At 42.5% G+C, this 12,009-nt stretch overlaps 1 protein-coding gene across 1 annotated transcript in view; it reads right to left on the minus strand.

The window, feature by feature from the left end:
* Bmper (BMP binding endothelial regulator) overlaps window positions 1-12,009 on the minus strand; it is a 232,798-nt gene that overhangs the window by 82,749 nt on the left and 138,040 nt on the right. Inside the window, exon 11 of the mRNA XM_055601459.1 lies at window positions 11,201-11,246. Within this exon, the coding sequence (XP_055457434.1) occupies window positions 11,201-11,246 (46 nt within the window). The remainder of the gene's footprint in view (window positions 1-11,200; window positions 11,247-12,009) is intronic.

Here is a 12,009-nt window from a genome sequence, read left to right on the forward strand (position 1 = left end):
TGGTTTTAATGTATTCATAACTCCTAAGTTTGGCTTTGAACTCCTTACATACATATTTCATGAATACATCTCAGTGCCTAGAAAGCCCACTGTCACACTGGAGGTTCTAAATGCATGCACACATATACATTAATTGTATTACAGCAAGAAATGGTACACTACCTATCAAACACCAACAAATATTTCTTGAAAATTGGCTAATTAATTAAACAATCTATCTGGCTAAAAAAAAAAATGCCTATACCGAGCTTACTAAAATGAATACAATTGATGACATACAGCAGGTAGCCAGCAGAAGTTTGTTTAATTAATTAATTGAATTGTTTATGCATATTAAGAACAGATACACTAATAAGGAAAACAGAAAAGTGGAGTATATTAAAGGGGGATTGTATCTGGTGCTGAGAGGATCATTGGGAATCCCAGTCTGTGAGTGCTGGGTTAGGCAGGCAGCAATTACCAGGCACTTGTAAAACCAATTTCTTCAGCTGAATAGACATGTGCTGCTGGAAAGCATACTCAGAACCACAGAACTGGTTCAGAATCACAAAAAAAAGAGAGAGAGAAACAAGAGCTTAATTCTAATCCTACATTGACCAAGTGTGACAGGCCAATCATGGTTCCTCAAAGAAAGCCACGCCCTAATACCCAGAACTTATGCATGTGGTATTGGATGGCAAAGAGAAGCTTACTCATTAGATGATCTTCTACGGGGGAATCTAACCTTTTCGGACTGAAGAAAATGAATGTAGTTCCATTGTTGAATAGCAAGGCAGGAATTTGGTATAGCACATTTGCATAAGAACGGAACCAGCCATGGCTTCTAAGATGGAGGAAGAGGCCAAGTGTCAAATACTGCAGGCAGAAGCTGGGAAAGGCAAGAATGCCTTTGCTTGAGACTTTACAAGAAACACAGCCTAGGTAGTGCCTTGATTTTAGCCCAGTGAAACCTATTTCTGACTTTGACTTCTAGAGTGTGCATGAGAGTCAGTGATATCAACCATGATTTTTGTGGGATTTTTCAGCAGCATCCATTGAAAACTAATAACTTAGCACAATCCAAAGCATCTAGCCTAGACTGCTTATATTAGGTGCCAGGCCAGGCATTCTGTGTTCTGTATTTTAATGTCTCTTTTCTTCCTTACTATGTTGCTATACATCATTTGTTATCATGTTAATTCCTTAGCAGTGAGTTTGTAGAAGGTGCCTGTGGCCCATGGTCACTCAGCCGGTAGCACCACAGGGAGATTCTAGTTTCTGTGGTCCAAGGCTGGCATCTTCTCCACTTGTGGTTCTCCTTACAGCATACACGGCAGCATTTCGGCAGATGTGCTGATGACGCTTTGGGAATGTGAAGAAATGTGTAGATGTCTTTCCAGGAAAACAGCCCCTGGGATGGAGAGGCTCTTAAGGATGATCAATGACCTCCCAGGACTGTCTGAATTTCAGCTTAAGAATATCTATCTAGAAGTCAGTTATAAAATTCAGTGTATGGCTCTCTTGTTTAATGTATTACAAACTTTCAAGGTCCATTTAAGGTCTATTTCAGCATTTTATCTCTATCTTTCAGACTACAGAAAACTCTCCAAGTTTTTCCTTTCTGTCATTTTTTCTTTTTATTTATTCTGAAGGGGATTGTTTTTCTTTTTGTTTTACTATGTAACTGTTTATTTTGCATCATATATTTGGGAAAGTGTGCTGCATAACTAAGTCACTGCACCCATGAATAAAAAATAAAGATAAATCACCAAACAACGAGAAAATGTTTGGGTCACCCCACCCCCTTCCAGACAAGGTCTTACTGTGTAGCCCTGGCTGCCCTGAGACTCATGCTGCCCTTGAACTCACTGAGATCAGCCTGCCCCTGTCTCCCACGTGCTGGGATTAGAGGCTAAGCTTACTGTAAACGATATACTTGCTGCTCCTGCCAGCCACAAGTTGACCTGACAATACCTTTTCTCTTTATAGGAGAGCTATGCACCTGAACTGAGGAGATAAACATCATATCTCTAAATAATTTATTGCCCACAATTAAATCACTAAGAACATTTGAAGAGAGCCCCATATTTGAAACCCTGTCTTACCTTGCTACTCGGTGGTTAGCAAAGCAGACACAAACTCCCTATGCAACAAAGATTTGTTTACCAATGCTACTGCACTGCAGATTCACTGAAGAGATGCCAAGGTTAGAGCTCCTCACATAGAGTGACCATCACTTTTTTTTAAATTATTATTATGAGCAAGACTCTAAGAGGCACATAAAGTACAGAGCTGGTGAAAGTATAATGAGTTGAGTCCATCCATAAAAGACACGAAATGTAAATTAGGGGCCAGAATGGAGTTAGCCTTCTGGGCCACAGGAAGAATGCCAATAAAACACAAACACAGGAAGGAGGCAGCTTGTACAAGAAGAGTAGGAGACAGATCTGTCTGGAGCAAGCACTTGCTTCAGGGGACATGAGACACTCACACTGTGTAAATAAATTGGCCTGAGATTCATTGCCAGTCTGGGAAGTTTAAATATATTCCAAAGAACCCCGTTTCTTAATGTGTTTCCTACAAAACATCAATCCCGCCTGTAGGATTGCCACAATGAGTGGAACTTTAAAAGCCCTGGAAAGGCAGTTGGGGGTGCTCTGTACTCCCTCCCTCTCCCGGAAGCTTACAGTGTCCACTGACGCAGCAAAGGCCCCGAGTTCTGCAGGGAGGAAACATGTCTAGGTCTCTCCCACCCAACACTCCTTAACATGCACTCAAAGGGTCTGTCTTGAAGGTATTACTCAGGGCTATTCTGCAGCTCTAAGGGTTTATAACACAAACCTTGGAAACTACTCAGCAGTGAACGAAGGTGGTCTAGTTTTCATGAAGGATGAATTTTGGTTCTGAAGTGGTGTACATAAAGGACTGAAGGGAAGGAGATGGGAGTTACTAGAAAACAACAGGATGGGGGTACAGCTGCCATGGGAATAAAAAGGAAATTATTTATTAGGAAAACAGCATAAAGAGGCAATCAACTGGATTTGATGACTGATTAGCAACAGGGGAGAGAAATGCCAGAAATATGAGAAACAACATTCAGTCTCCAAACCTGCACAGCTGGGAGAATGTGGAGGCCAGAATCCAGTCAATAAATAGGACTTGGAAACAGCCACTAGCCCCTCCAAAGCAGCTCCTCACTCAGATGATCTGGTGAACCAAAGGCAGTAACTGTTAATGAAATTCAAATGCAGTCATTACAAGGAGAATTATTCCCTTGGAAGGCTAGAGGCTAAGGTTCACTATTTGACTCACAGAAAAGGGAGAAACCAAGCTGGTATTTTACACCCAGCGACTAGCTTTCATGGTTCTGTTGAGCGCTATCCGTATTAGAAAATGAGAAAAGTAATCATCAGTTTCACCCATCTGTCAACTCTGAAAACGACAACAGCAACTAACCTGACAAGACACGCCCACTGGTACAACAGTGGCACCTGTGTTATGGGGGTAACCATGTCTCATGAGAGGAAAACCCAAACTTGTCATTGTTAAAGGGACCAAAAACCTGTGTGGCTAGATAAGTCATAGGCACTAGGGAAGCATCCAATACTTTTATTCCATTAAATGGACAGAGTATTAAAATGGTTCTTAATGTCATTCTATACCCATAGACCAGACCATCTCTCAACCCTCATAAGAGAGTTTCCCCTTGCAGTAGGTGGCGATTGACACAGAGACCCACACTGGTCAATGTGCGGAGAATAAGGAACTGAGGAGTGCTCAGTCCTGCATGGGACAAGCATTTCAGTCTTTTCCGCAGGAGACTCTGGGGGCTACATGGTGGTGAAGACTGTAAGAGGCAGGGGTGGTAGATGAGAAACAGTGTTTTCCAGACACAACAGGGGAGTTTTCATGTATGCGCTCAGAGCAGTTGTGACTCTAAGCCCAAGACTACACAACAAGTTCAAGCTAGATATTACCCCAAGATAAAGTGAGGAAGGTGGGTATGAAATTCTACCACCAGGTGAGGAGCTGTTGGTGTTTGATAACTGCTAAAAGAAGGGTCTTTAAGAATATGACCCCTGGAGGATCCACCACACTCCAGAGAATGTGCTTCTCCAAAGACTAGTTGGGCAACACAAGCTGGGCTTAAAGGAGAAGAAAAAAATAGAAAGAAAAAGAAGATGAATCTCAGATTTGGTTAGGAAGGGATAGGAATGTGAAGGATTGTTATGGGAGGAGCATCAGAATAGATTGGATGAAATTCTCAAGTGATTAATTTAAAAAAAATGTTTAAAAAATTAAAAGATTGGACTATACTGAAACCAGAATTAGAAAGGAGGCCCAGGAGGAGTGTGGAGGCGGCTGTGCGTGTACACAAGAGGAGGCAAGATGTCAGACGGACAGCTCCATGCCCTACGGACTGCTGCTCTGGCCAGGCAGAGGAAGAGACAATGGCTGGGGTGGAAACCACGCATAATGTGAATTACGAGACATACTGTGCACATGGTGAGTCCCTTCCTCAGATCTCCGTACAGGTGAGAGCTCAACCAATAAAACCCAAGAGGTCACAGAAGTTAAGGTAACTTCACAAACACAATGCTTCTAAAGGTGAGTGGACACAACTGCTTACAAATAGAATTTGCTGCCATGTACAAAAGAAGGAAACTGGTAAATCTCATGTACTTGGAGGCACGCCTCCAAGAGGAATCAGCATGGAGTCAAGAGAGAGCACACAAGAATGCCTAAAGTTCGGGTTCCTGAGTTTCCCTCTGTTTAACTTCTCCGACCTCAGAGCCTTTAGCTGACAGATGGAGCTGATAGCAGCTTCCGCTTGGCAGAATCACCCTGAGAGCTAAATACTAGAATGTGAAGACAGCGTGTACCATAACCCCGCTCCACTCAGCACCAGCAACCGCCGCCGCAGGGGTGTGAGTCTCGCTCATCTCGTTTTGCTCACAGGGGATGTGAGCTCAGGGAGGTGGAAAGCTGCCTCAGCCTGGCAGGCACACAGAGACTTACAACAAGTGCGTTTTTTTCAGGGACAGCCTGGGGTTTGACTTTCTAACGTATCTCACGCTTTGGCTGTAGTTTGGGGTGCCTGCACTAAGTCTAGGTCTCCAGATGTTCAGCCACAACTGGACGCTTGCATCTTTCTGGAGATTCAGGATGGCAGTGTAGCCGTCAGATGTGGAATTAACTTATATGTCTCTCCACAGGAAAAAATATTCATTTATAGGTAGATAAGGATGAACTTTTTAATGAAATGATTTAATAATGCTGTAGCTCTTAAAAACAAACAACCTCCCCCACCTTTCCAAAGCAGACTCCACAGAGGCTTCTAGACTTAGTACTAGAAAAGTTTGAAAAGTATATGGTTTTATCCTAGTTCTCCTGCTTGGTATTCTTGTGAGGCTAAGTTTCCTTGACTGAGGACTGGAAAAGAAGATCCCAGAGGGAAGGTCCCCAGATGTATATAATTTTATGGCACTGAATTGGAAATTAATTAAAATGCAACTTTGAAGGCAACATTATTCTTTTTTACTCCATTATAAATTATACAGAGTTCTTTCAAGTTTAAAAATATATAGAATATTCATGCATGTGTGTATATAGACATGTTTATTTAGTATAAACGTATTTAGCAAGACTTTCACTTGACTATATAAACACTCCCGTCTGAGTTACACATGGGAAGCAAGTTCAGGGTACAACCACCCCCACTCTGCCTTAAGCAGATAGGGGGAACAGTCATAGACAGAAGAAAGCCTGGGGCTGGAATATCATTTTCTCCCAAAGTAGGGGAAGAAGAGAGAAAAGCTATTAACTTGAAGAACTTTCTTATGATTTCTCTTCTAATCTATACTTGTTGGGACTATAAAATACCCAGACCTTCCCTTTCCCTTTCTTAGCTGTAACTATTCATCAAACTTGAAATGACAAGAAAGCCAAGAACAGCAACTACAGCCCAGTCTCTGGGGCCAGCCAGGCAGCACAGAGGAAACTCAGGCTCCATCTCTGACCTCCAAACCACTAAGCCTCAGTTCCCTGGCTGTAAACTGTAGCTAATAGCATTACTTGGTCAAAAGATAGCTGTGAGATTCGTATGAAATCAAATGGGACAACCATGACAGTGTTTGGATATGCAGCAGATGATGATGAATAAGTGTTGGCTACTGCTACTGCTGTCGGTGGTCCCATTGGCTGGCAGTGCTGGTGACACTGGCGATGGTGGTGGCCACAGTTAACTAAAGAGCTACTAAGTCACTGAGTCAAGCACTCACCCCTCGACCTAGCAGCACCATCCCAGCCCTTCTCTGCTTCCTCAGTGTGTCAGAACTCGAGAAGTTTTACGACCTAGTTCACCCTGAAGAAATTGACAAGAGATGCAGATCAAAGATTACCCAGTTTTTAGACAACGACTTCAGTCTCAACTCTATACCCATTTACGGCAAGACAACTTAAAGTGAAAAGCATCCCTTAGAATGGCAAAGAGAAGAACTCGTTTCCCCGCAGCTTCTCCTGGGCGGGCTCTCCACGGGCACTGTTGGCATGTGTGGCTTCACTTCCCACCAGCTTGCCAACCAAGTTTCAGAAAGGGTCAAAAGCTAGTTCCACATGCACTAGCAGAAACTCACGGCCTCTAAGCTTAACACCTCCCCTACAGGACTAAAATCAACACCACAGATTCTTATTCTGCGAACATCCTGAGCCTCATGTAAAATTTCCATGCTTGCCTAAGGTCAAGACAAACTCCCAAGGCTAAGAGAACTTAAGTCCCAGAGGCCAGAACCCTTGCTCTAATGCAGAATTATGGATTTGTAGAGGCTCCCTCAGTGGAGATTTTTTTCATAAGCTAGGCTCCAAGGTCACTCTGCCATCATGTATCACTTTGTTTACTGGGACATATAAAAAGGCATCAGACATCCCGATGGGCTTAGGGTAAAGAGACTTGCCAACAAAACTAGCTAGGGCAAATTATGCAGGTAGCTGTAGTAGGTATAGGCAGCAGGCCCGGAGCCCACTGTGAGTGAGTGAAGACACACAGCTAGAACCTCTTGGCGTGGGATTAAAGAGTCACTTGGAAACTGTGTACCCCCTGGCACCCTAACTTGCTGAAATTCAGCATTTACTGTAACTTACAGGATATGTGGCTGATGTTATTTCAATCATATGTACTTATGTGCTCAGTAGAACCTATCAGCCTCAATGTTACATAATCACAAGCTTGCATTTTGGGTTGGGGGTGCCTTGGGCTGAGTACGAGGTAAGGGAGGTTTGAGTTTAAGTAATGTGTGAGACTTGCGGGTGGGTGACCGTGTCTTAATGCTTTTGGATGCCTCTGATCTGATTAAGAGATTAACATTTTTCATAACCAATCTCTCAGTCTCCCCTGCTCCCCACCTTCCTCCACACATACCCCCACCTCGCTTATCAGTGAAAACTTTGACACTGAAGTATTATTTTCAAGTTTGAAAACATATCTTCAGCCAGCACAGAATTTATCTGATTCTGGTCTCTGAGTTGGTGAGGTCAAGATTCCACCAACTATTTGCCAGAACACTATAAAAGAGCATTTCACACAAACCAAATGCTACAGGAATAGCGAAGTGGTCCTCCTGAGTTCTGAGGCTTCTTGGCACCTAACTCATGGTCACATGACACCCAGCCAAGCCTGCCTTCCAGCTACAACCTCATACCTTGGCAAGAAAGAGCCTTTGCCAAAAGTTTTATGAAGTTTGTTTAGCTCACTTCAAATATTTTACTTTAAGTAAATCATCCAAACCAAATTCAATTCTTTCTGTTGGAAAGGAAAATGGTAGGTCTCAAGTTATTAAGAGGCAGCTACGCTTTTAAGACTTTGCTAGGTCCCAACTCTAAGAGGACTCCCATGTCAATAGAAAACCCATTAACCCTTCACATCAACCTTACCCATTGTTTTGCTATGGAGACCATAGTGGCTTCCCGCCCTGTGACTGCTTCCTACCTACGTAACAATAAACTTTCATTGTGATGCACACATGCAAAGAGGGACCTGCAAAACATTTGTTTCCTCTTTGCTGGGAAAAAAGATCTAAAACTCTAAGACAAACCCAGGCAGAAAGCAATTCTGGTGTTTTGTTTGTTTTTTAGTGAGAGTCAATGCAGAGCCACTACTGCTAGAAACAACCCACCATTCATTTACTATCTACAATTAAAATGCATCTACAAGGATCTGAGAGTCCTCACCAGTTTTCACTTATGTACGTATGCATATCGGTAGGTAGGTAGATAGGTATAGTTTTGAGTCCTTATAGAATACATTAAAAGGATTGTACATATAGATGCACATATAGATAACATATATATGTTGAATAGTTCAAAATATAAATGTGATCATACACAGTGAAGGCAGAAGTAAATTTATGTATGATGTTAAGTGTAGCCTGAACTGATTTCCCACTTCTGAGCCATCTAAAGCAATAACAGCAATGTTTAAGCCATTAGGTCTTCATAACTTTTTATAAGCAGATTCAATAAACTTAAGGACACTAGCCTTTTACTTTTAGGCTAGCAGAAGGACAACCTAATTTTACTCTCCTACTGTGCTGAATCAGCAGGTACTGACAGTAAGTCATGGCTGCCTGTCCCATGGGTATTTATCTCTGCATTCACATGGGCAGCTTTCCCTTGTTTGGAATATCACTGGTTGACCTCAAGGAGACATTTGGCAATGTCTAGGGACATTATTGGTTGTCACTTTGAGGGAAGGGTTGCTGCTAAATATTCTGCAACACACAGGACATTCCTAAAGCTAAGCTGACCAGGGAGAGTGTCAGTAAAACAAAGGGTGAAAACCCTGGAGTCTTCTAGAGTTAGAAAACGCCAGCCTTAGTTTGAAGTTTTGGCCTTGCTTTCTCACTCTAAAAATTTGTATGCCAGAAGAGGTTTTATAACTAATAAGCAGACGAAAGAATGAGCCCAAAGGTTTATTCCAGATCTTGGCTATAATAACAAAGGAATTTCAAAGTAGGAGGTCTTTAGTCCATGGCTAAGGGACATCAGGAGGAGTCTACCTGGGTGTATTACGGAAAGCCGGGCATTGCTTAAAAAACTGGAAGCTATCCCATCTCTTCACTGAATCTGAACAAATGAGCCTCGCCAAGGAGGAATGTGTTTTACAGCAGTGATGGAAGAACTGCTGGAGAGCAAGCGAGGGTAAACAGATGGAAAGAACACCAGGGGAAATTGAGAAATAGCCATCTGATGATATAATTCAGACTTGGGCCGGGAACCGCATGCCTGCACGCTTCCAGCTCTGACCTGCAGGTGCAGGTGCAGCCCGTGGCCTCCCAGTGCCCCTCCAGCTGGGTGGCTTTCTCCCTGGGTGACGGAAGAGATGGCTCCTTCCTACGCTTCATACAACACGGCACTTGATATAACTGATTACAGACTGTTTTCCTTTGTCTTCTTTCCCCTGTTTCATTTCTTTATAAGTCACCATATCTCTAGATACAGAACAGCCAATTGTAATAGATGAACTAATAAGATCTAGTTTTACTTGCAAAAAAAAAAAAAATTGTCGCTAATCACCACTTCGACTCTTAGAAATTCGGGTAATTCAAGGTTTGGGTTGTTTCCGTGCAAAGAGCATGTCCTTCTGAGGCTGATAGCCAGAGAATCGGAAGACGTAATACATCTGTGTCAGGCAAATGGAAGAGGCGAACTACACATCAGGAGTTCCTGGGAGATCTGTCTATCCTTCATCTAGTCTCCCTCTGCTTCATTATCTACACTCTATAGAGAAATGCAAACATGTCCACGGATGTGGCTACAGGGAAAAATGTTATCAGGACAGGTGGAGACTGTTCATACAGAAGGGAATGAAACTGAGGGCAGCCTCTGAACCAGCCATGAACAATGAGTTTCTGGAAGATGGCTAAGGGGAATAGTTCAAGCACGCGCTTCTGAATCACCGGTGTGTTAATCACAGCTGCTTCTTCTTCCTGCATTAATTTCTGAATCTACTGTCATGCATCATTGGTCTCCTTTGAGTTAGTTTATGACTTCATTATCTTCAAAGGAAAGTGCTTTTATTAAGCCTATAACTTATTTTTTGCTAATTCAATAAGCAGTTTCATCTACTGTGAAGTTTCATGGCTCCCTATCTTTAAAAATAATATATGTTAGATGAGAGTAATCTATATATATATACATATATATATACACACACAGACATATATATTATACATTAACATACAACAATTTTCATGTATAGTTTCATATACATATAAAATAACATATAGTTATGTATCTGTCATCTGAGGATATTAAACAATCAAAGGGGGAAAACCCGGATTCCTTGAGCAATATAAACTCTGATTTCAGATAAATGAAAGAAACAAACCTGTTTCTATGCGAAAGCTGTTTCCAACTAACACAAAAATCCACTTCTCTAGGCCTGACAGGCTCATAAAACACTTTTAATCAGTTCCCTGACTCTCTTAATACTGCCACCATGCATCAGAAAGACCCGGACAATGCACTTCTAACACCAATTTTTTAATTGCAAACTTCAGAGAGTTGTAAGGAAGCCAGTTTAACTTGGGGACTAACATGGTGATTCTCTAATAGATATAGGTAAAAGTTCCCCATACAGGGCTGGGGCGAAGGCCAGCACAGTGCTCTGTCCCTGAGATGAACAGAACACCCTGAGACATTCTCAAACAACTTGACAATTAGATAGAACCTTCAAGAACTCAGTTTAAAGTATCAGAATGCAAACCCATTGTCGTCAGCAATGTCAGATGTACCCAGGACAAAGGGGGAGAAGGTGGGAGAGGTGGGGAGGAAGTACAGCTGTTTGGTGGTATAAGGAGAGGAAGTAAAACCCCAAGAGAGCATGGATGTCTGGCTTTCCCAGGCATTATTACCTTAGCCCCAAAGGACTGCAAACGCCACTAGCAGTTTCAAATGTGCATTAAGTTATCTCTTCTTCTTTAAAACTCCATCTAACCATCTATCTTCCTGAGCCCTCCCAACAGCAGATCCTGGTGGAAATGTCTAGGCTGGGCTCAAGCTTTCTGGGAGAGGATGTCAGCTGAGCTCGGCTGCCTGTGGCAAGCTGATACCTACATCCTACCTACAGAAGCAAGTCTATAGAAAACGCACACCAGATTTTTCCTGCTCATCGCAAGATGTTAAGCAAACATTAAGAACCCATTTTCCCAAGCATCGAACTTACTTTCGGTGCACATCGGGCAGCATCCTTTCCTGTTGAGAATTTTACCCTGGTCAGGAGGGAAAAAAGAAACACCACAAATTTAATGTGAAGAATGGTCCGACAAGGAAAAATCTTTTTTAAAGTCTAATGCCAGATAAACCAACAAAATCAGCCCAGATTGTGCTTGAACTTGATGGTGACCATGGCGGCAAAAATGAAGTTTCAAGCACCAGGTTTTCAAGCCAGGCAAAGCCATTCCAAAAAGAAAAGGAAAAGAAAAAAGCTTTCCTGTTTTTATCCTTTAAGATACCTCTCAAAGTGTGGTGTGATTTTTCTCACATGGGTAGGAAGATGGAGACAGCTTGGACACAGCTTTCTCATTGGTAGCCAAACCAAGCCATGTAGAGGCTAAGTGCAGACACATACAAATGGGAACCAGGGCCACTCTGTCCGTACAAGCAAGCACGACCTTCTTCCTGCTGTCGTCTGAGAAGCTCTCTGGTCCCCTGTAATCCACAGCGAGGATGCTTTGCATCCTGTGGATCTATGTGGTCCACCACAGACCAGGTTCTCAGTGGGCCTTCTCCCTCTGCAACATCGCCCATGCTCACCCAACGCTATGTAATCAAAAGCAAGGGAGCAGAGAGTTCTGCAGGACTTAGTAATTAACTTTACATCACTGCTCAGGAAATGCAATGCAGTTTCCTAGTTGAATGTCTTTTTCGAATTTTTTTTTTTTTTAATGGCTGACATTTAAAGAAGAATGCATGTTCTCCAGACCTATATTGGAAAATGGCCTTTCCTTAATCTCTGACTCAGGGATTAATCAC

This window comes from Psammomys obesus, unplaced genomic scaffold, assembly GCF_907164565.1.
Source record: "Psammomys obesus unplaced genomic scaffold, mPsaObe1.curated_primary_1811, whole genome shotgun sequence".
Lineage (NCBI taxonomy): Eukaryota > Metazoa > Chordata > Mammalia > Rodentia > Muridae > Psammomys > Psammomys obesus.